We start from the raw sequence: 24,771 nt of genomic DNA on the forward strand, positions 1-24,771 counted from the left end.
ATGTCCTTGACCTCAGTTCAACAATAACAAGGAAGGACTCTGATTTTATACATTAGAACATTTATTTCTCAGAGAGAAAATATAGTCTCAGACAGTCAGATTATAGTAGGTAAAATTAGCATCTTCTTTTCAAGCATAGATTTTCTTATTCTCTTATACCATCTGATATAAACAATTCTAGAAAGCAAATAAACTCACTTTCTACAATAAATAGAGCGCTCTGTGCTTTACAGCAGACTGACAGTAACGTTTGGGTCCCGGAGTAACAGCAGGATATCAGCCAATTCCAAGCCTAAAATGGCATTTCAACACCAAACCAACCCCCCCAAAACCCCGATTCCCAAGATCTTAAAACATATACACAGGTCACGAGTCCACAGCTGAGCTACCACCTGCAAAGTGTATGTTCCTTTAAATAAATTACACTGTGGGCACATCAAAGACCCAGCAACACAACTGAGGACTTCAAGAATGGTGACAAGAGGTCTAAATAATTTAGAACAGTATTTTACAGCTATTTACACATCGTCCTTCCCTTGCCACCCTCCATAGGCATTATTAATATTATTGTTTTTATAAAATCCTACGCCCCATCTCTATATGTTACAGGAATCTCTTCCTTAAAGTGTGGTTCCACATCCGAATGTATAAGAAGTGGTATCTTAAAAAAGTAGACCAAGTAGAAATGGCAGTGATTACTCCCTATTAGTCATTAACAATTATTATTATTATTATTATTTTGAACCCCCCCCACATTCTCTTCAGTATGAAAAAGTTAAAATAATAAAAAAATACTGAGTTAAAAAGCGAAATGATGATAATTCAATCTACAATCTTGCTCTGCACCTTTGGTTCTTCACATGGGAAAGCAAAAAGGGATACACAGGACAAGAAACCACCAAGTCCTTGGCTAATAGAAAAGATTTTGTCATCAAGTTTCCAAACACGAGTTGTCCCTGTTTTTTGCAATGCAAACCCAAAAAGCCAGGGATTGTCTGCAGAGCTGGGGTTTGGGATTCAATGGATGACAATGCTGGAGACCCACACACTGGGGAATGGATACGTGTGCATGGGAGAAGGAAGAAAGGCAGAATGGTCATGTGCTCTATTGAGTGCTTGGTTTCAACCCAACCCAAGCCAGAGGAACACAGTAGGGACAGAAAAGAAGGAAGAAAGGAAGAGGAGCCTTACACCAAATGTGCATAAGCAACACAGAAGATGTACCTCCCTCCAACCCTGATCAACCTCAGTGCCTGCAAAGCTGCTCCAGCTCATCAGACACCTCCAAAATTAGTTCTGCTTCTTAAAAGAAGGAAGCTCTCTTTGCTTAGACTCAGTTCTGTACTAAACCATGACATGAAATGCTGGAGCAAGTACAGTCACAGAAATCAGCATATACATGTGAAACTACCAAAGCAATGACTAGGACATACACACACACACAGATCAGGTACTTTGCTTTCCATATTTAAAGCTCTTTCATGTAAGTGTGTGCAGCAGAGGGGAAGGTTACCAAAATATCTCAAGCTTTTGTAAACTAAATGAGAGAAATCGAACATTGAGAACACTATGGACGTAGGCAGGAAGAGCAGAAGGTGAGCTCTCAGCTACGCCTTTTGGTTTTGAATGTGATGGGACCATCAATGTCATTGAAAACAAAGTAAAATGAAAAGGCCAATGATGGTTTGGGTAAATTTGGCACAAGAAAGTCCAGTTGCGATTTCCATAAAGGATCCTGGTTCAGTTACAGTGGTCACGGGTTCCTGGGAATTACTCAGGACTGGTTGATGACTTAAAACCCCCTGAGAAAGGTGCCCGAGGTCCAAACATCCCAGTGCTGTGCTCTGCTCACCGCATCGGCTCACCTTGGCTCCCGTCACAGCAGCTTCTCCTAACTACCCTCCTCCTGGCCCTGCAGGCTCTGCATTTCACCTCCTGCCAGCTCTTCGGTGAGACACATTCAGAAAGCAGCTGGACAGGTTTTTTGGCACGTTTCAGGGTACCTCAAGGAGTGCTGACACCCGCTGGGATCAGTGTCCCCTGGCCGGTCAGGGCACGCAGTGATCCGCTCTGCCACTGCAGCGAGCATGGGCTCTGGAGAAAGAGGAGGACCAGCCGCCTCGAGCCCTTACAGGTAGCTGGATGTAAGGAAGGGATGATCCCCCCGCACACGGCTCATGTGGATCATGGCTCGGTCGTATGCCACCTGCACAGACTTGCGGATGCTGGTTTTGCGTCCTTCCATCATCTTTAACTTATCCACGGTGTCATCCACGCCGAGGGGATAGACTTTGTCACGAGGAAGCCACTGCCTGCAACAGAGTGCGGAGCCCAGTCACCAAAGACATCCAGAGGGGAAGGGGAAGGAAGAACAAAGACCTGACGGCCTCCTGCCCTCGTAATCATAGGATCAACAAAGCTGGCAAAGACCTTTAAGATCATCAAAGTGCATCTGTTCCCCAGCACTGCCAAGGCTACCATTGACCCACATCACTGAAGGCCTCCCAAGCTCCCTGCAGGAGACTGACTGCTCCAGTGTGCCTGGCTCTCATACCCACCCTAAGTGGCTCCTTAAGAGTGTAAACATTCACCAGAGCAGGGCCAAGCTAAGGAAAGGGTGATTTTCCTTGCAAAGGCAGTTTCAGTTTCGAGTCCGGTTAAATAATCCAGTGGGTTCAGCATGTGGCTGCTGCCTTACTGCGGGGACTCACCTCTTCCAGCGCAGTTCTCCAGGGTTCCAATTTTCCTATTGTTTCATACATGGATTTCAAAGCTTTATTTTTTAAGGGACATCACTGGTTTGTGGCTTATTATATGCGGCTGGGTTATTGTTACCATGTGAGCATGGTAAACATGGTCAGCCACTGATACTAAAATCAGCAGATGCAGCCTGAGATACAACAGGCCTTGAGGTATTTCGCTTGCCCTGAACCAGGTGCTTACACCTACATTTCCATCTTACATAAATGCCTTGATGTGAAAACTGCAGGTACTCAGCACCTCTGACAAGATCAGGCAAGTCTAAATACGGAATAAACCCAGCGTTTGGAAAATGTTACCCTGGAGATTTTTGGCCAGTCTTTTGCGCAGCACTGCACTGGCTGCTCAGTCTGCTGGTGTTTTAAAGTCAAATGCTCTCTCTACCCTGCTGCAGATTTGGACTATGGAATTGGTTCTCCACGTGCCTCAGTATTTTTGTGGCAATGTGACCTGTGGGTGAAGGATGCTGGGCTGTTCACCATGTTAGATGTCATGCTTTTGGGGCAGGAAAAGCATGCTGCCCTCCTTATGGGTCTTTGTGACTGCTGTATGTTTAAAATCTCCAGTTTCCATGTAACATCATCATAACCCCTTCATGCTCCCATATACCAGAGATTATGTTAAATCTTCTTCCCTCTCTGCCACAGCACTCACCAGGTTCTCTTGTTGTCAAAGAAAAGGACAAGAAAGAGCTTTTCTCCTGCCTCTGTCTGCCTCTGTTCCCCCAGCTTCAACACATCCATGGGTGGAACTGGGATGGGGACTCCGTTGTGGAGCAAACCTTCACGTGGCATCTTGGGATCAATTATCTAGTGATACAGGGAAAGGACATTTAAGCACAAACCCCTTCAAGTACTGCAGAAAATGCATTTTCTTTTTCTGTTCTTTCAGTCTATCAAAGCTAGACAATGAAGATCTACTTGGGATGGGTAAGCAGAATGTTCTGTCTCAGTGGCTCTTTTTGTCTTCCCCTGTGGAAGAGAAGCCAGTCAGTCCAAAAGTCAAGCACCTGATGTTAAAAAAGGGAAAAGCTGTAAGTGTGTTGTTCTGCATGGATGTAGCTGCATTTACACCAATTGTGATTTAGTAGAAACTCAGTATCATTGTGTTCAATGAAGGATTTCCCTCCCTCACTCCAAATTCATACAAACGTAGCACCACTGCTGTAGGCAGCAGGCACAGTGAGGTTAACACCAGCTCCATTCCACTGCAGTCCAGTTGACTTCAGTGGCATCGCTCAGATTTGTTCTGCTACGAGAGCAGGATCAGGGTCAATATTCTGAGAGAGTGGACGAGCAGTTCCAGCTTTATCAGGGATGGGGAGCACAGACTTGGGTCACTGGAGGGGAGTAACAACAGACACAGTTATTGTCCCCATATAAAGCAGGAGTCAGTGTCAGACACTGTGCTATGTGATTATGGCAGGAGAAGCAAAGGGTGGACACAATCACAGAATCGCAGAAGGGTTCAGGTTGGAAAGGAAAAGACCATCTAGGTTGGAAAGGAAAGGATCATCTAGTTCCAGCCCCCTGCCATGTGCGCAACACTCAGTGTGCTCTTGTTTGCCTCCCGATCTTGGCTCCTAAGGGCTCCAAAAGCATTGGCCAACTGCAGGAACTGAAGTGAAGACTCCAGCACTGCAACAGACTGTTACAGAAATACGCCTTTTAGGGGGCAATCCCAGTGTTTAATTCCATCCTAACTCACAGTTTAACTTTGGCCATAGCAACACAGGGATCTAAAAGCGCTTTGGCTGGCCAACACAGCTAGCAGATCCACAGCTGTTCCCTCCTGTGGACTCCCACTTAGAGATGGCAGAAGAGCCACGTCTCAAGGGATCTATTTAAAAGCAGCAGAAAAACCAAAATGTTGTTCTATCCCATGTTCTTATTTATGAACTCACTTCAGCCATCTCTGTTGATAACCTAGCAAGCACGTAAAAGCCTGCAGTGGTACTGGCACTTCCTAGCAACAACTCCACATTGTGCTGGCTTTGGAACTGAAGCCAGGTTTATGAATTTCACCTTAACAGTCAAATATCCAAAGATGCATAAATGTTAAGGAACTATAGTCATAGGACTAGGTGCAAACACATGAACTTATATTTAAATCAAACATATGGTTATTGGAAGAGGATATGTCCATCACGAGACCATAGGGAGTTGTACTCACTATACAGGGAACTGTGCAGACAGTTGGACACCAGTGGAACCTGGTGCCTGACTTTGTAAAATGTAGGTCTTGTCATGCCAGCAGTACTGATCACTTTCCCGATACCTACAGAGTGAATAGGAGAGGAGAGGAAAGATCTCCTCCTATTCCTGACACTGAGAGAACGGTGTTTTATGAACCCTCTGCAATGCTCGGCAACAGGGAACACAGGGAAATTCACTGTGCAAAGGGAAAAGGAAATAAAAAGGGCACACTGTATGACTTTGGGAAGTTTTCCTGTTCTGCCTGGTTACGCTGCACACTAGCACTGTGTTCTGGGCTACCTGCAATGCGGGGACAGGATGCATGAAAGCACTGGTGTACTTACCAAGGCAGGGTAGGAGGGATAGCCCCGGCACTTGGCCCACACAAGCTCCAAGGGCTCCAGCTCAGCCTGACTCTCAAAGGACATCAGGAGAGTCCTGCCTAAGGGACAGAAGGAGACATGGCTTAGGAGGGCGACAGCTAGCCAGGGGCTTATGATAACACAAGAAACCTGGGTGTGATGGCCTGCACTGTCCCAGCAGCAATCAGCTACAAGAGATGATGCTAAGTAGCAATCAGCTACTTAGAACATAACTGGCAATATTTCAGTTTTCTTCTTTTATTTGATTCTTCAGCAAGCAGAAAGCTGGAACTGCACTTTTTTACATAACAAAGCTATTGTCCAGCTCTTTGTCATTGCATCATCTGCATAATCCCAAACCATTTCTCTTAACCGAGATCTAGAGCAAAATGGAAAGCTGTTCACTGTTTACACCTATATGCTCTGAGTATCCAAACCAGGGGTGGTAAGGGCTCTCTGCAGCAAGGAAGATCTCATCTGCAGTAAGTTTATGGTAAAAGGTAAGGTGCAGTGAGATCCAGCCTGGCTATGGCGAATGTCCAGCCTTCTTTATGCTCTGTCAGTTCTGCATTAAGATAACACCACAGTCTCCCAGATCACGGGTCTAAATCCGTTAGTGCATGTAGCTTCAGATGAACTCTTCAATATGGAACTATGAATCAAATTCAATTCTGGAGTGAACAGCTGCTGTACCACTGAAATCAAATGGGTATATGAGAGATGAATTTGGTTCATTAGGCTCCACCAAGCCAAATCCATCCTCAATGGAACGGATGAAGATGTATCTGAGATTACTTTGAGCCACTGTTCAGACAGCTCCTTTTTACTCCTCCTAAATACTAATCTGTAGATTATTCTGATACCATAATACTGTGGGGGTATTTGATGTCTATGGGAAATGCCTGGTTCTAACTGACAGAAGTCCATTAACCATTAATTTTTCAAACTTCAGTCAGAAGTATGGCATGGCAAAGGATCCATTCAAGAGATGAATAACTCATCTGCCAGGTCCTGGTCCTGGAAAAGGAGTAATCTCCATTAATGTGAATTCTACAGCAAGCAGTACTTGCTTTGGGGGAGATATGGTCAAACACTGGCTTTACCAGAACTTAAACTGTATCTAGAAAACACTGAGTATGACCCAAAAGAGCTCCCTGCCAAACGGATCTGACGTGCTTCTCCACTACTGCATTCCTCCATAATGAAACGATGTTCTAAACCGCAGAATTCTCCCACTGATTCCAGTTCTCCCAGCACCAGCCCTGCCCTGTGAGCTTATCTCCAAAGCAGCCTGCTGAGTGCCTGGGGTCTGCGATAATAACGGTTCCCAGGGAGACGGGAGCAAGCACACGGGGGCTGTACAGGGAGTACCAGGGAGTCAAAGCCGAGTCCTGATTTCATCACAGACCTGCCATAACTCGAGCACTGACACACTGTAAGGAAGACAAGAATCTGCTCCTGTGAGCACTGCAAGATGAGTGTAGTGCCTTGTGTACCACTAGAGGAGCGTGACTTAGTTTTACAGCTGTACAGCACCGTTTGGCAAAGACAATTTTGTTACAAAGACCCTGAAAGCGATGACAGCAATACAAGAGGGAGCAGCCACAAAGTGCTCTCCAGAGAGACTTCTCTTACATAAAATGATGACTTACTGCTTGTATTGCAGCATCGCTGAAGAGAACTAGTTGCAAAACAGGTGAAAACAGTTCCAGGTGCATCATACACACCAGATGGACAGAAAGCACGCATCTGAGGACAACACCAGCAAATGTGAAAGCAGGAAACACCTTTTATGCAATAACCTATACCTGTAACCAAGCAGGCAGCAATGCATGGGCAGGTAAGCAGCCTGACAGGACAACCTGGGTAGTTCACCCAGGACTGGTTCCTGCATTGAGACCTTCTTCCCTTGGATCAGATTAAGCCTTGGGACCAGCACAGGATGTACTGCAGAGCTGTTCTCACCTGAGCTGCTGTAATCAGAGTCTCCATTCACACCATCCAAGAAGGGCACTCGGGAAAGAGCCGGCTTCCCTCGACTCCGCTTGGGAGGCATCAAACCGCTGTTGGAAAGATGCAAAAGAAAGGCATTTGGAGAAAGCAGACTGCCCTTGAGAACAAAGCCAAAGAAAGGGATTTCGCAGCTCCGTTTCAAACCCTGTAACATCACTGACATGAAAAGAACAGTGAATCGTCAATACATTTCTTCTGGTTCAAGTACACTGGACATCATCCCAGCTTTGCCACAAGCAATAAAAGAGGCCCACCAGAAACCAAGCTATGAACAAAGAAAGAAACCCAGCAAAGCCCTCATGCTGAAGAACTGACGTGGTAATGTTTGGACCTTGCATGGGCTCAGCCAGCTGTATACTGACATCAGAGACAATTGAGCAGCCCTCCAACACGGCTCCAATACAGAATCAAGCATAGAATCACAGAATGATTTGGGTTGGAAAGGACCTTAAGATCATATAGCTTCAACCCCCCTGCCATGGGCACGGACACCACACACTAGACCATGTCAACCAAGACACTGTCCAACCTGGCCTTGAACACTGCCAGGGATGGAGAGTATCTATGCAGCTGGGACTCTCTCGGCCCATGGCCTTCACCTCATTACTACAAATATTACAGACAGAAAACTGACTATCACCTCCACCTCAAGCAATCATGTTTCTTTCACTTCTTGAGGATTTCTTTTCTATTTTTCTTTTAAAGTTTTCTAATAACCCGTTCTGGGTGAAGCTGGTGCTCAAAAAGAAAGACTGGAGAAAAAGGAGTAAACAGAGCAGTTCCTGAATAGAGTAATTGTACAAGTTATCCATGAGACATCAGCTTGGTTTTAATTCCTTCTTTTGTGGATATCACATAGCTCTAATGTAAGTTTTGCTATGTGAATTGCTGGCAATTATTGCAGTAAGCATTTACATCACACGTTTCATCTTCAAAGCACTATACAAACACCAACTAACAACTCCCCACACTCCCCTGTGAATCCCAATTTGTCTCCCTTGCTTACAGAGGGGCAAACAGAGGTGAGTACAGTGTGGCCATTAGGCCAAGATATGGTTTGAAGGGAAGCTCCTGGCTCCTGGTCCTGTTCTGACTGTACTCTCACCCAGTGAAGGATTCCTGCATGACACAAGAGCCCTCATTTAAACGAGGCTTCAACTATGTGTGAATGCAGGTCTCCTTTTTGTTCCCTCTGATGCAGCTCCTTACTTGACAAGTTTATCACAATAGAAGCACAGCTGGAAAGGATCTTCAAAAGTCTTTTCGTCCAACCCTCCTGCAATGACCTTCTGGTGAGACCTGCATGGGCTGATGCCTCTTTTGTAAGCATCCAGCTTACAGAAGAGGCAACGACTGATCTGAAGATCAGGGCACACAGCCCAGAGAAGAGGGGAGAGATGACAAAATGGGTGGGTGTCCCAACTCAGAGAAGAGCTGGAGGTGCCACACCACCAAGGGGCTCAGCCTGTGCTGAGACATCATTTACTGTGGTGCCACATGCTTCCCTCAGGCTGTCTGGCACCTGATTGTGGAGTAGGACCCCTCTGCCACAGGGAAAAGCCCTGGCACCAAACCTGCTTCTCTGAACCCAGGGCCTTGCCCTTCGTCATGGGCAAAAAAAGCCTTTGTGAACAGATTAATAATGGAAACACTAATCAAACCTTAGCTACAACTGCAGAATTATCCACCTCTTTTGAGAGCCAACATTTAGGATCACCTGCAGAGCAGAGCAAAGTTTTCATTTGGAAACTTCAACCAGTCTGTATGTTCAGACCTGAGAACAGGGGGACATGGGGAGTTTTATGATTGCAAGTGCCCAAATGACACTGCAAGCTTGAAATCTTACAGGACTAACTGAGTACATGCATTGGGAGGAAATGTCTGAACATATTTCTCTAATGATGGATCATCCTTGGGGTCATCAAAGACAAGCAGAGGGCAACAACATGTTCAAGGCACTGAAAATATTACTAAGAGTATCAATAAGAAAGTTGTGCTTCTGCCTGTCCTGGATGCTCCTGGATGACCATGGAGGTCAAATGTCCTCAGCCTGCCACATAAAGGTGATTGTGGCAAAATGCAGGTTTTACCACGCAGTAAAAGGGCCGTGCAATTACTAGAGTGTTAGGAGGGCTGGACAGGTAGACCAGAAAATAGATATGGTACCCCAACATCTGACCAAAAGATGACAGATGTTTGCTTTAAGTCTGTTCAGGTCTGTTTGAAGTGCCCAGTTCTGCTTTTAAGCCCCTGAGAGGAAGAAAGCAGGAATTCAGCAGGTAGCTTCACCTGTAGTGCTGAACAGGACATTTGGGTTCAAGGTTTTCCTACTTTTGGCTCTCAAGAGCTGCAAGAAGGTATGCATCCATCAGCAGAGGATGTTGCACGCATTGAGGAACAGAATACCCATTTGCTTGAAAATGAAGCACTGCATTTGGGTTTAATAGGATGTGATGGAACCTCAGAAGCTCTTTGTCTTTTAGGATCAACACACAAAATAAGTAACAGTTTGGTCTGCGGTTGAAACAAAGAGGTTGAGCAATAAAACAAGGCAGGCTAATCCAGACACAGAAGGTGTTCTGAGGACAGTTTTGTTCAGGGCACTTACCTGCAGGCTTCAAATACCAGCCCACTGCCCAGGCCAGAGCTGCACTCAGAGTCAGAGCCACTCTCTGTGTGCTTCAGAAAGCCATTGGTCACTCCTGCCAAGGAGACAAGTGGGAATCAGCCCAGAGAAGAAGCAGCAACACCCAAAGATGCTACCAAGGCTCAGGTGGGGCCACTGCCCCATGACTCACTTCCACAAAGATGAGTGCTTCAGTGAGAGAGGAAAATTCTGTACTGAGTTCCCCAGACTCAGCTGCAACCAAAAGGTGGCCAATAAAGGTATTTCTACCAGAAACACACAAAACATTAGGCAGTGTCTGAAGAAGCAAGTGCTAGAGCAGTGCCCAGGGATGGAAAAGGAGAGCCAGCTCACCAGGGAAGCTCAGAGGCCAGGAAATGAACCACTTGCTCATCTGGCTTCCCAGTGTCATTTGGAAGACATGCTGAGAGAAAAATGTTCTAGGAAAAACTGGTTTCAGGCAGTTGTAGAGAGTAAAAAGGTCCCCCCTGAGCCTTCTTTTTTCCAGAATAAACCTCTCCATGTCCCTCAGCCATTCCTCACCACACTTGTGCTCCAGGCCCTGCACCAGCTCCACAGCCCTTCTGTAGCTCTGCTCGGAACTAAGCTACTAGAAACTCCATGTACAGTCATTGAAAGAGAGAGGTGCAATCCCTTACAGACATGTCTTGTCTGCCCTATTGCAGACGTGTGGAAGAGCTGGAGCTTTCACCAGGCACATCTGATGACGGTCACTGTTTCCCTCAAGCATAAAGTGAGTTTCAGGTGAGTAGTTTGGATGCAGACATCTTTACTTTGGATTCCTACTCCCTCAGCCCCATCACACAGTTTCCAAGGGTTCAGAAGGAAGAGAAATCCCAAGGAATTACCTTTCTGTCCTGCCTGCCTGGGTGACTTCTCTCCATCACTCTCACTGCAGGTCCTGCTCCGCGGCCGCTTCCGGGCTTGTTGCTCCCCATCGGGGCGCGAGGGTGAAAGCTGCTGGTCCTCCCCGTTCTCCAGGGAGCAGTCCAGGCCCCTCTGCAGCTTCACTCCATTCTTAGCCTTTTTGAACAGGACAGATGTCCGTCTGCCCACGCCGCTGAAGGCAGGGCTGGAAGGGGTATCTGCAGGGGGCAAGGCCAGCCCGTTGAGCCCATTGTCGCTGAGCAGGCGCTGGAAGGCTTGGCTCTCCCGCTCCAGAGCCTTCTTGTCAAAGAGCTCCCTGTTCAACACCACCCTCTTGTGCAGCTGGTTCAAGGACTTGCCTTCACTGATGGGTTTGAGCTTTGGAGGATCCTGCAGAGAGTCCAGCTCTGAGAGGGAGGGCGCAGGTCCTGTGGGCTCCAGGGTTGGAGGGTGTGGGGGCTTGGAACAATCTGCTAAAGGAATAGAGTCTGCTTGAACATCTTAGAAACAGTTATCTCCCAAACCTCCCAAAGAGTTATCCCACAGCCATTCCCACCTTTCACAAAGGCTACAGATAGGAGAAACAGCAGGTCTTGACTGCTGGCATGCACTAGAGAGCTGGAGCTAAAATCAAAGAACTACAGAATGGTTTGGGTTGGAAAGGACCTTATCATTCAGTTCCAACCCCTCTGCCATGGGCAGGGACACCTCACTCTAGAACATGTCACCCAAATCTCTGTCCAACCTGGCCTTGAACACTGCAAGGGGTGGAGCATATACACTTCTTTGGGTGGCCTGTTTCAGTGTCTCACCACACCCACAGTAAAGAACTTCTGCCTTATAGCTAACCTGAACTACCCCTATCTAAGTCTGAACGCATCACCCCTTGCCCTGTCACTACAGTCCCTAATGAAGAGTCCCTCCCCAGCATCCTTGTAGGCCCCCTTCAGACACTGGAAGCTGCTCAAAGTCTCCACACAGCTTCTCTTCTCCAGGCTGAACAGCCCCAGTGTTCTCAGCCTGTCTTCATACCAGAGGTGCTCCAGTCCCCTTATCAGCCTGGTGGCCTCCTCTGAACTTGCTCCAAGTCTGTTTTATGTTGAGGACACCAGAACTGCATGCTCCTGTATCCTGTTGTAATCTCTTACCTCTCTCCCCTTCCTCATCCCCTTCCCTTGGTGTTTTATCCAGGCCCTCTTCCCTCAGCACAGGCTCTCCACTGGGCATGGTCTTGTTCTGCTGCTGGGCCAGCTTCTGTCGAATGGAGTTGATCTCCCGTCTCAGAAGCCGGATACGTCGCGTCCGGGCGCCACTGGACCGCATGGTGCTCACCATGTCCAGCTTCTCCAGAAGCTCCTTCAGCTGGGCCTCCAAGGAGAGGTGAGCCCGGTTCTCTGGGAGGAGGATGTTATCCACTGCACCAAAAGAGATTATAACAGTGAAGGGAAGGAGTAAGGCTTCTTGAAGAAGCATTTGGGACCTTTGCCATTCCTCATTCTCTTTGATACTGCTCATGAAGCAACTGCTTTAGTTTGGAGATTCAGCAGTTGTTAACCTTGGAGCTCGGACTTCCTTCATTTGGGTAAAGGGCAGCTGATATAACTTGCTCTGCCCTCCAGTTCCCATTACTGTCCCAGGAGCAACAGTGAAAGGACATAAGTCTGCACCCATCACAACTCACAGTGCAGGTCCTTGGCAGAAACCTATTTCATTTCCAGATTAAACAACAAAATCAGATCACAGACAGAACTGGTCAAAACACAACATGTCTGCCATTCCTCTGGCTCTGCTGAAGGGCTGGCATCTGCAGGAGCGGGGCAGACAGCTGACAGATGTGCTCTCATATATACAAGTTTCCTAAGAGACTATCCATCAGAAACCTAAAAGGCTGCAACATTTATGAACTTGATGGCAGACTGCAAGCTCTGCATGCTGGATGCCAGCAATATTCTATGCTAAGTTTAGACAAGTTATTCAACCAATGCTTTGGAACTGCATCTCCAGATGGCAGTGGAAATGGATGTGGTCATGTTATGAATGGGACGTCTCAGCTAGAAAGACTGCTTGTGTCCCAGGACATTAACCCTACATCAAGCTCCTGCCACCCCTCAGTGCCCAATCGAACCCAGTTGCTTTGCACCTTACCAATTTACAATGAAATGCACAGGCCTTCATCAGAGCAAAGAAATCCTAGATCCACTTTTGCCCTGTTCTTTAAAATACCAAGTTTGTACTAGAGCCATGGCACAAATCAAATAACATGGGCAGTTACAAAGCTCTTCTGAGACAGACATAGAATCATAGAATGGTTTGGTTGGAAGGGACCTTAAAGCTCCTCCAGCTCCAACCCCTGCCACAGGCAGGAACCCCTTCCACTGCAGCAGCTTGCTCCAAGCCCCTGTGTCCAACCTGGCCTTGAGCACTGCCAGGGATGGGGTAGCCACAGCTTCTCTGGGCACCCTGTGCCAGCGCCTCAGCACCCTCACAGGGAACAGCTTCTTCCAAAGCTGCACCTAGCTCAGAGCGCCCGGCACACCTGAAATCCTGCCCTGTGAGGCTCTAAAGCAGTTAGATATATACTTAGGTAAACATGGATAGGAAAACTCTTGTATGCTGAATGGTGGCTCTGATTTCCAGCAGGCTGAGTGACATGCTCAGAACAAAGAACACAGTTATGATCTACCTGAAAAAAACAAAGGCTAACACTCACCATCCTCCCAAGAAAAGCGGTAAAAGTCCTCAGTTTTGGGTGACTCAGGCAGGTGAATCCCCACATCAGTGTCAAAGCCGATGCTTTCAGCCTGCCGCCGTGCATGGCGCAATATCGCTCCTCCGAGGTCTCGGAGCCGGACAGCTGCTCGGTGGAAAATCGTGTCTTTAGCATTATACCTCATGCAGTTGGTAACTATAAGGTTAAAGTCTTCCTCAAACTCATCCAATGTTCGGTACAGGTGAGACTCCAGCTTCCGCCTCATGGTGGAAAAATCCATTGGGTTGGAAATGAATTCCAGGTAATCTGGAACCTAAACATATAAAACCTGTACAATTACAAAAACCATTTACTAGCCAACTAGAGCGCATCCATCATAAGCACTCAGTGCCCTTTCCACTATCAAAGGGCAGCACCAGTGGTTCATTTCTGTATCACTCAGTCAAGGCAGACACATCCTGGCTCTGCAAAACATCACTGAGATGTGCTGAAGCTTTCAGAAAGCAACACACTATTTCTGGCCCAGAAGGGTACCCCCACTGTGAGTTCTCTTTGGGATACCCTTAATCCAACTGCAGCTTGGGATAAGGTGGCTTCCAATGCTTCTACCCAGAACCACCTTATCTAAAACCCATTAGACACCTCTAGGAAAGAGACTTGCCTCGGTCAGGTTAACAGGCTCTGCAAAGATCTGGGCAGCATCCTTCTCCTGCAGCAGGTCCAGTGTTGTGCGCAGAAGCACGTTGAAAGGGGTGAGCTGCAGCTCCATGGCAGCCTGCTGAACCTTCACCTGGGGATGGGAAAGCAGTGATGAGCACAACTATAGAGGACAGGATACACCAGTGGTGTCTCCCTCTGATTTCTCCTGAGTCATCACCGCACCTCTACTCGGTGGTGGCAACCCCACATCACCACAACCAGCCTAGGACACTCATTGCTGAAGAAATTCTGGCAAACACCTTGTCTTCTTCACTTGCAGGATGCACATCAGCAGATCTGCAGAGTCAAACTGCACAGTTCAATCTTTTTGTATGGGGAATTTGGGCTTATCCAATCTCATCAAACCAAACCAAGAGGAAAGGCTGGAAAATTAGAAGATAATACAACTAAAAATGAAACCAGGAAGAAGCCTTTCATGCCTGGTAAAATAAGCTATAGAACTCCCTGCCTCAAGATGTTATTATGCCTATTAGCAACACTATACAAAAGTTAGAAGTATGCAGGTGTTTACATAAACATCCATAATTAGACTAAAGAGCACAAACAAAGCTCAGGATTTAAGCTCTCACACGTCAAGGCAGAAGCCAAACAGCAGTGGTTAGATGTCTGCAAGTCCCTAATACAGTTTCTTCCATCCTTTATGAAGTTTGCTTTCAAGTGAGCAAGTTGTAGCACCAGTCTGACCTCTTACAATGAAACTTTGTTCAAAGGAGACTGGAATAGAGCAGAAGTATTTAGTTTTCCCTTAACGTTTTCATTTCTTTGATCTTATAATTCCTCATTATGTCATTAAATCAACCACTTCAGTAGCAAAGGAAAGCAAATCTGTTTACAAAAAGCTGTATTTGGTGGGCTAAACAAGACAGCATCAATAAGAGAATGAATGAAGATGGGACATAAAGACCATGCTCTTCCCCCAAAACAAGGAAAGAAGTCAAACAAAGACTTGGGACTCTGGAGCATCCTTCTCCACCCACCTAAAAGCTGGGCTGGGAGAGAGGTCCAACTAGGTATACACTTTTCTGTGATATCCTTTTATAAGGGACACCAAAGCTTCTATAGTTTTAGCCAACTGTCATAAGGATTTATCAAGATATTGAAAGCAAACAAAACCCAAGAATGACTTCTTTTGATCTTCCTATCCAAAATTGCATCAAAAAAGACCTCAAAAAAGGGGTCCATCAAAAAGGCTGTGGGCAGTTTATGGTCATGAAAAAACAGCTCACAGAGAAGCTGTGATCACAGAGGATGCTGCTTTCCCTTTGCATGGTTCCCTGCAGACAGCCCGAGAGCACCCAGGCAGTGCCTGAGGTCATGCACACAGGCTAACAGTGCTCAGGGTGAGTCTCTAATGAAGCTGTCCTCGAAGATGCTGGTGCCAGAGAGCACAGTTGTGACTGCAGAGACCAACCAGGCATGGCAAACAAAGACCTTCAACAGACAAAGCTGGCAAGCTCGGGAAGCAACCTTAACTTGTGCAACTTTGGAGAACAGCACACAGATCAAAGAAGAAATTGGAAAATTTAGTAAATGGTATCCATCATAAAACTTCTTTCTTGTAAAAAAAAAAAAAAAGGAACTAGAGGGCAAACCATGTGAATTTTTAGCTTTAGAGATCAGGAGCAGAACTGTGATTTAGCTCTTTCTCTGGAGTAGGTGTTACCAATCTCCTGCAATAATCATTAAAGGCAATCTAATTTCCGCTCTGCAAAACACCTACTCCATGCCCAGAAACAGAAGTGGTGCTGTAGGTCAAGAATCAAATTCACTCTTAGTTATGCAAATCCATTTTCCCAGCTTGCTGCAGCCCAGTGCTGCTTCTGAGGGAGCAGTGCAAGCTCGGGACTGACACAGGGAGAGATGCAAATCCAATGGTCAGACCTTGTGAGAAGAGAACTGCCCTGTGCCTCCTGCAGCATGGGGAGCTTGCATGGGACTAGAGGTCAGTGCAGCACTCTGACAGCCAGAGCTCCCTACCTGCTCCCGTTTGAGTTTTTCCCTCTTACGGATCAGCTCGATGAGCAGCCGCGCCCGCTCCAAGTCATGCCGCAGTTTCTGCCAGTACTTCAGCTCCTCCTTTACTGCACTGGTCTTCTCATCCTGCTCCTTCTGGAAGACATAGCAGCAGGGCTAGAAATAAAACCTCTTTCTAGGTGTCCCCTGGGAACTGCTCTCCCAGTTTTCCTCCTGCCTATAAATGATGCCCCATTTAGCTAACAAACACAGCATCAGCCTTTCTGGGTATTATGTTATCTGTGAAGTTAGGCCTGTAGCTACATTCTGGGACGACGCTTCAGTACATACTTGGGTATAAACACCCAAATTCATTAGAAAGGCTGCAAATTTTTCTCTTAGCTGCTGTGCATGGAAGAAGCAGCCCAAAGCTTTTACAGAAGAAAGGCAAAGTGAGCAGAGAAAGAGCTAACAGTACCCTCCTTGTAACCAATAAGAAATAATCAGGGAAAGAGATTCACCAAAACACAATGGAAGAGCCAATGCTCACGCCTTCCAAGACACAGTTCAGTGGCAATCATCCATCCTTTCCTAAATCTGTAGCTTTTTAAGTGGGTTTGAGGATGTACCTGAAGTGCACACACTTTCACATGATTGCCAGGAGAGGACAATTGTTTCGCCAAGGTCTTGATGGATTCTATTTATAGGACATTCGGTTTTAAGAACTTACTTACAGTAAATTGCCAAATACACCAAGGAAATGCTGCACTTCCCCAAGCTCCAGACTGATGAGCGGAAAACAGGTTTTCTTATTATCCACCCAGAGCAGACTTCATGTAAACCAAACGCCTATAAATTTCTCCAGCTACAGTAAAAATGTACGTGTGCAACGTGCACAACAGGCACAGCACCTACTGACAGCTTATGTTAGAGTCCATGTTAGAAGCAAGTCAACTTGCTTCATGACTTCACCACTGACTTGATCCAAACTCAGTGCTGTTTAACAGCATTGAGATTGAGTGACTCTGGGTGCCAGCTCACAGGAGGAAGCAAAGGAGTCCAGAGCTACTGGATATGACTAAACTTCCACATGAATGTGCATGGGAGGGTCGGAAACTGAAGCTGCAGGAAGAATGACCCAAGCTGACCCTTTTTCTTGAGGAGGGGATTTCTAATCACACGTGAGGAATGTGGTTTTATGATTCATCTAAAAGATGATTCCACCAAGGGCCCATCACACCCTTGCACAGTCCTGGGTCTCCTGATTCTCTTATCTGCTGGCTCCTCAACACCGGTTCTAGTGGCATCTGAAATACTAGTGGCACTGATATACTAACTCAGCTCTTCAGGCATCAGCATACCAAGAAGAGACCAAAAGAGACTTAGATCAGTTTACCCTCTGATCCTTTCACCCTCATTCCTCTTCCCAGCCGTGCAAGCACATTCATCCCCGAAAGCAAGCTCTCTATCCTCCCATGTGGGTCCCACTGGGGGCCAGTACCTGCTCCGTGTTCCGCTGGGACTGGAGGTGTGAGTGCAGGCGCCGGATCAGGGGCACCCCATTCCTCGCCTGGCGCTTCAGCAGCCAGTAGTTGTGGAGCCTCTGCATGAACTGGTTCTTCCTCTGGAGGGAGAGGCCACTGCAGATCTTGTTGAGCCTGAAGGAAGCAAAGAGGTGTTGTGGAGCCAACCCCAAAGCAACCAAGACTCCATAGACCCTGGTGATGCCATCATAATTCCTAATGAAGCTTTGTGTGTCAATGCACACTCTGAACTACAAATGCAACTGGAACAATGTGCAACCTCCCCACCATGAAAACTTATGTGCCTGCTTTTCACAGTATAACCTATGTGAGCAGCAGCTCAGCTGGAGGTTCTCACCAAGCACTCACCACAGCATAGTCAAAGTATGCGGCCACAAATTCAGCTCCAAGCCCTCATTTCAAAACTACTTTCAGCATCAAGAACTTTCCTGGGGGACATTTAAGTCTGATGCTATTAAGCTGGGGTCTGAGAAACTAACTTGGTAGGAGTCCAAGAATCACGTACCACCTATTTTAACCTTTTTGAACCATTCATTAGATTATATGTGGTGCCTTATCAACAGTTTTTCAAAGCTTATCTGTTAAAATACCAGCAACACATCACCACACTTGGTAACACACCAAACTAGCAGCACTACCTACTTTTCTGTGAGATAAGTGGGAGGCAAAACCCCACACACAGCCAAATTCAAAGCTGCTTACAACACTGACAGGTTTAACTTGCTTTGCAATAAAAGGAATTAAACTATGAAATGAGGAGACTAAAAACTATTTAATAGCAGGATGACCTCTATCTGCCTGCCAACCTGCAACGCCTGAAGTGTTTTAAGAACATCTTCACAGCCATCTGTGTGAATCCAGATGCTAAAGAGCTGTTTTCAGTTAGGGACCTCCACAGATTCCGTGTTACCTGGCAGTTTGTGACAGTAAAGCAGGGAAACCACAGCGTGCCCTCAGCACTCATGTGGTCAGGAAGGGTTCTGCAGAGCACTCTCTGAAGACAGCCAGTGGTGAGTCCTGACTGCAGATTCAGTGTTCACAAGGCTAACAAGAGGGATCAAGTCCTCAAAACAGACCCTGTCCACCTCCTTCCCTAAACCTGTGACACTCACCTGTAAGAGGGAATTTGTGTGACTGTCACCATGGGCAAAGACGAACGCCCACTGGTCACATCACCAAGCTCCTTCTTGATCTTCTGCTTCAATCTCAATTGGTTCTTCTTCAGAGATCCTTTGGGAGGGCCAGAATTGGCTTCTTCCCCTGCCTCCTCCTTCACAGAGGCCTCCTGCCCCTCAGCACCAGCAGCTGCAGACCCTTTTCTCACAGTCCCAGGTGGGGAGTGACTCCCACAATAGGCGGTCTTGCGCACGGTGAACGTCGTGCCGTTGATGCTCGTCTCCCTCATGGGTTCAATCTTCATGAAGAGACCGGCCCGCTGGGCGCAGGTGACATGGAAGGCAGTATAACAGTTCACCTTGTGGCACTGGATAGCAGCTCCCATGCCCTTCTGCTTGCAGATATAGCATGTGAGCTTCCAACGAGCTGGGGGGATGTTATTTATCCCTTCAATGGGCTCCAGGAACACAGTGTTTGCAAAGCAGACCTCTGGGATCCAGATGGCACAAACCACGTGGGCCCAGCGGCCGTCGCTGGTCTGCTTGAAGGCTCCACCTTTGTTTGGGCAAAGGACACAATCCACAGGGCGAGAAGGGGACTGTAAGCAGCAGCGGCAAAGCCACTGCCCCTCAGGGATGTAGGGCACGCCGTAACACTCCTGGTGCACAGCCAGGTTGCAGATATCACAGAACAGGATGACGTTGCTGTTGTGACACTCATCATCCATGCAGACACAGCAGAAGGCATCCTCATCAATGAGGGACTGCTGAGCCCCGTTGTTCCGGCTCTCCAGATACGACTCCTTTTCCAGCCGATCCACCAGCCACTCAAAAGTGTCAGCAGAAACTGTGCCATAACCATCATCCCTTCTCTTCTCGTTGACCATTTCCAGCCATGCCAGATCCTCCTCATCCATGTCATACTCCACCTCTACATCAAGGTCCTCAGGAGGCTTTTCAATGTACCGGTAGTAGGCGGCAGGGAGAGGAGGAGCCTCTGGTTGGCTGAAGGAGTCCACCACACGGAAGTTGGGCTGGGGTAAGTGTAAAGATGTCCCTGGTGCATGTTTGGAGCAGGACTCCTTCTTCTTGCCTTTGGAAGAGGTTTTCTTATATTTGGAAGGGAAAAGGGGCTGCTCACTGTTTTCTTTGTTGCTGTTGCACTCTGTGATGTCCTGGGCAGTCAGTTCATCCTCTGTGATGATCTTTAAGGGATCGTAGATGCTAATACGATGAAGCCGCCCATCAATGTCCACCTCCACAATCCGCTGGGCCTGAGCATAGGTCAGTGTCTCCCGAGTGGGTGAGCACTTGAGGCTGTAGGGTGAAGGTGAACGCCTCCCCTCCACACTCTGCCGGGACCTCCTCCGAGGCTTCCTCATCCCTGCAGTCCAGAGACCCTGTAACAACCCAGGACAGGGGACAGCGTAAGCCAATGAGACAAGCAAGGAGCAGTACAGATCCAAAAACTCACTCAGCATTGCAATAGAATAACATTTCTACAAGAGACTCCAGCAATTTCAACCTTGCTGAGTCTTTACATTTTCTTAGATACAAGCGGGCAATGGAAATATCAACCATTTCTTGAAATGTCTATGAGAGCACCCTCCAACCTTCCTTATTTGCATGTCAGGACACGTACATACCCCCATACCACCAGATGAGTTCAAATTGATTTTACAGCAGCATCCAAACACTGCTATGCATTCAGCTCAGCAAAACATTCAGATCCCCTGAAACCTAAATAGTACTTCTCACAGAATCATAGAATAGCTTGGGTTGGAAAGGACCTTAAGACCATCCAGTTCCAACATCCGCCTCTTACACCTCACACTAGACCATGTCACCCAAGACTGTTCAACCTGGCCTTGAACACTGCCAGGGATAGAGCATTCACAGCTTCTCTGGGCAACCCATTCCAGTGCCTCACCACCCTTACAGTAAAGAACTTCCTATATTCAGCCTAAACTTCCCCTGTTTCGGTCTGAACCCATCACCCCTTGTCCTATCACTACAGTCCCTAATGAAGAGCCCCTCTCCAGCATCCCTGTAGCCCCCTTCAGGCACTGGAAGCTGCTCTGAGGTCCCCACGCAGCTTCTCTTCTCCAGGCTGAACAGCCCCAATGTTCTCAGCCTGGCTCCATACAGGAGGTGCTCCAGACCCCTGAGCATCCTCATGGCCTCCTCTGGACTTGCTACAACAGCTCCATGTGCTTCTTATGTTGAGGGCCCAGAACTGTACACAATACTCCAAGTGAGGTCTCACAAGAGCAGAGTAGAGGGGCAGGATCACCTCCTCCGAACTGCTGGTCACACTCCTTTTGATGCAGCCCAGGATACGGTTGCTTTCTGGGCTGCAAGCGCACACTGAAGCCGGCTCATGGTCATTTTCTCATCAACCAGCACCCCCAAGTCCTTCTCCGCAGGGCTGCTCTGAATCTCTTCTCTGCCCAGCCTGTGCTTGCACCTTCATATACTAAATTCACACAAGCCAAGGAGTTTGTCTCTTCTTTTGCCAGTGGCTTTTCTTCTATAACCCTAATAGCACACAGAATGTGCTGGATGTTTTCCAGATGGAAAGGAAAGCACTGTTCCTGTCCTATGAAAGCAGTTCCCATTTTCTTTTGGTCACGGAGCTCCATATGAGAAAATTAGCGGTGCTCCCTTAGGTTGGGATGGAGCTCCTCCAAGTTGTCCACTACTTCTTCCCTTCCCACACTGTGGATGCAAGAAGTAGTGCAAAACCATCCTCCAGCTTTCCTCCCCCATCTCTCACCGATGTAGCTGTTCCTCACACTGCTCTCCAGACACTCAGTCCCTTCAGTCCACATGCTGAAGGGATCGTGTCCTTCCCAACAAGCAAAATGGGTCACAAGATCCCAAACACAACCAGAGAATGAACTGAGCAACACAGCAGGTGCTAGCTGAGAACCCTTCTGCTCTTCAGTGGGATCCTTGAGGAAGCAAAGAGGGAATGAGCATGGGAACAAGCAGCAAGGATATAGATGGACTTACTAGCTCTGGGTCAGCATTAGCCCCTCTGGAGCCACAATCCATGTTCAGGCAGCTGAGGCAGTTCTGCATGGAGGATCCACAGGGGTACGAGCAGGAAAGCAGCTAGAAAGGGTATTTGCCCAGAGCCTTAATGAAAAGCCCAAGCCAGCTCTGCCCTTACAAACTGCTAATCAGCAACCCAGATAACTATTTGAGAGTCGGCCCTTGACATTAAGGAGGTGCCCATCACAGGGAGCAGAGCAGAAAGCCTGGAGCCTGGATGAGATGATCTGCGGGAGGATGGGGACATGGCAGCAGAGGGCAAAGGAGGGAGGCAGCAAAGAGGGAAAACAGAGGAAGCCAAGTGAGTAAGGCAAGTGAGAAGGGCAGTGTCAGGGATGGGAACGTGCCTTCTGGGAAGAAACGGGCTGAGGCTGAAACAAACAAGAGGAGACAAAGAAAAGCAAATGATAAGTTAGCCCAGAGCTTATCTGTTGCTACACAGAGGCCTGAACCAGAACCTCACCCTTATTTAAGCCAATCCACACTTTCAGCCCCTTTGTGTGGGACATGCAGACAAGAAAACCCACTCCAAACCCATAAATTGTTCTTGACCATTGCATTATTTCTGCTGTGAGGGACACAGCTCCACAAAGGCTCAAATGTGTGAGTCAGAGCAAGCAGTGCCTCGCAGGACCAGGACCGAGAAGAAGTCCCTTCCAGAAGCTTATTCCAGAGAGAAGTACCAAATTCAGAAGATACTGGAGGCAAAAAGGTATATGAGAAGAAAGATATTGGAGGATAAAGTAAGCAGCATGAGCTGACTACATTCATCATTAATACTGTGTTCAGGAAAAACAAGGTGTTAGCTGGGAGTGCTGAGGCATGAGCAAATTCCAGTGGAACAAGCATCTTAAGGAAGGTTTATTTTACATCTTGAAAGGATAAACAAAGGCTTTGGGGTTCCTGATGCTTTAGTGAAACTATCAGTGTACTGTCTAGCAAAATTACCTGAAGTGGGATTTCCACCACTGCCATAAACAAACCCATTTGTAAAACACACTATTCCTTAGTGCTACACAGAAGCACCTAAACCAGCATTGAAATCTCTGCCAGCAAGAGCTGAGTGCCCAGGATAAGAGATGCACCCAGATACTAGGAGAGACAGAGCTACCCACCTCCAAAATACCTTGAAAGCAGCAATGAAACAGCTCAGAGACACTGAGCACTGAACCCTGTGACCTTCCCCGCAGCAACAGAAACTTTGAAGCACAATCTAGGAACGTTTTGATCCTCTTGGCGCACTTGAAAACACCTCCCAGTCACAGATAAAAAAGAATCCTTCTGCAAACAGCACCTGTGCACTCTGAAACGCTGAACAGACTTGGCTTCAGTGGGGCTAAATGCTGTTCCAGCCCATGAGGGCTCTGTCCCACCATGGACAAAGGTTGATGAGGTGAAAGAAGAAAGTTCAGCTGTCCCCTCGTTGTCACCAGTGTGCTCAAGGCTTTCGAACCACGCTCCCATCATCCATTTCTGCCGGGTACTGCGCCGGGAGCAGGGGGTGAGATTCCCAGAGAACACAACTGAGCACAGTGGCTGAATGCAGGAAGCCACGGGGATGAACTTAAATTCTACCCAAGGTGTTTGCTCAGGAGCTGTTCAGTTCTCCTGACCAGCAGCTTTCAGGCTGGTGGGCCAGAGATGCCGGGGGCAGGGGCTGCAAAAGGTGACTAAAAAAACATAAGCCTGCCATCAGGAGACTTAAATTTAGTACAAATGGGTCAAAAGCTCCACGGGAAAAAACCTGAGAGATCCATGTACTAAACAGCATCACAATAGAGGCCCCTATTATACACACAGACTGGAAAATCCAGTGCAAGCAGATCCTCTAAAGGGCTAAATGCTGCTGTAATTTACACCCATGCAACTGTGTTGGCCGTGCCCAAGGTCAAAGGAACCCTCTTGCACCGCCAAGACTTCTGCCTCCTTCCCACCCCTCCTTCCCACTGCAGTCCTTTTCCAGCCTTCCCACACTGAACAACCAAGGAGCTGCTTTCCAGCACCAGGTTTCTTTGCTAACCTGCCGAGGACACAAGGCTGGAGTTCAAGGCAGCGCTGTTGGGGAAGTTTCCTGGCCCTTCCCAGCACAGCTTGGTGATCCCAGTGAAGAACTAGGTCCCTCCATGACGAAGAACTTCAGTGATTGCAGCAGATGGGAACAACGTGGCTCCCATTCCACTCTGGTGCACCACTACTACTGGCAGTGGCTACAGTTCATACAGCTCTAAACAGTTTGAGGTTCAAGGTTACCAAACTCTGCCACTCTTCAGGACATGAAGTCAAACATGAGGTCTGGAGATGTTCCTCTCATCGCTGTCCTGTGCTGGCAGCCACGCAGCTCCGGGCAGCTGCTTCTTGCCTTTTAAAACCCATTCCTGCGCCGTGGGGAACAGACACCCATGGAGCTATATAAGAAACACATCAATAAATTAAAAGCAATGGATGCCAGAGGGAAAAACACCCTGGAACAGTCGCAGCCCCATTTCCACCTTTCCTTTGCCAACCAAAACGCTGGTGAAATTCCTGCTGCCCTTGCCAATGTCCCTCCATGTTCCATGCTCTCCCTGGGGCCATATTTACCTCATGTTCCGGCCGAGGGTTTATGCTCCCCACACCCACACTGACATCTACTACAAAGTGTGTCAATGCTCATCAGACACCGCCAAGAGTCACCTGCCCTGGCATACACAGAGATCTTTACAGACCCCCTGGTACTCCTGTAGCCAAGCTGATGCACCAGGCCACAAGAGAGAACCTCCCGCTGGATCAGGGACAATGTGAGACAATTCTAGGGTTAGGTTCAACTTTTAATGCACTTGCCCCTTCTG

At 47.6% G+C, this 24,771-nt stretch overlaps 1 protein-coding gene across 2 annotated transcripts; it reads right to left on the reverse strand.

Annotated features, from left to right (window-relative positions):
* Positions 1-43: 43 nt before the first annotated feature.
* Positions 44-22,011, reverse strand: BRPF3 (bromodomain and PHD finger containing 3). Of its 2 annotated transcripts, XM_061349454.1 has the most exons (13): positions 21,902-22,011; positions 18,884-20,286; positions 17,729-17,885; positions 16,252-16,383; positions 14,216-14,344; positions 13,555-13,867; positions 11,993-12,259; positions 10,826-11,317; positions 9,939-10,032; positions 7,283-7,380; positions 5,300-5,397; positions 3,415-3,569; positions 44-2,312 (listed from the first exon to the last, which is right to left on the reverse strand). In XM_061349454.1, the coding sequence occupies exons 1-13, from the start codon at positions 21,968-21,970 to the stop codon at positions 2,129-2,131; spliced, it is 3,591 nt and encodes a 1,196-aa protein (XP_061205438.1). In that variant the 5' UTR covers positions 21,971-22,011; the 3' UTR covers positions 44-2,128. The 2 variants fall into 2 exon arrangements, with proteins under 2 accessions (XP_061205438.1, XP_061205437.1); XM_061349453.1 differs by lacking the exon at positions 21,902-22,011 and having other exon boundaries at positions 10,826-11,314.
* Between the last annotated feature and the right edge of the window lie 2,760 nt (positions 22,012-24,771).

The sequence above is a fragment of the Neopsephotus bourkii genome, unplaced genomic scaffold, assembly GCF_033783945.1.
Source record: "Neopsephotus bourkii isolate Nb327-2 ecotype Australia unplaced genomic scaffold, CSIRO-AGI_Nbou_v1 NB_414, whole genome shotgun sequence".
Taxonomy (NCBI): domain Eukaryota; kingdom Metazoa; phylum Chordata; class Aves; order Psittaciformes; family Psittacidae; genus Neopsephotus; species Neopsephotus bourkii.

Coding starts and splice junctions, on each gene's coding strand:
- BRPF3 (XM_061349454.1), bottom strand. CDS start 21,970: ATGCAGAACTGCCTCAGCTGCCTGAACATGGATTGTGGCTCCAGAGGG. Junction 12,260..13,554: donor CCGCTTTTCTTGGGAGGATG/GTGAGTGTTAGC, acceptor CTTTTGGTGCAG/TGGATAACATCCTCCTCCCA. Junction 3,570..5,299: donor ATCCCTCCTACCCTGCCTTG/GTAAGTACACCA, acceptor CTGTATCACTAG/ATAATTGATCCCAAGATGCC.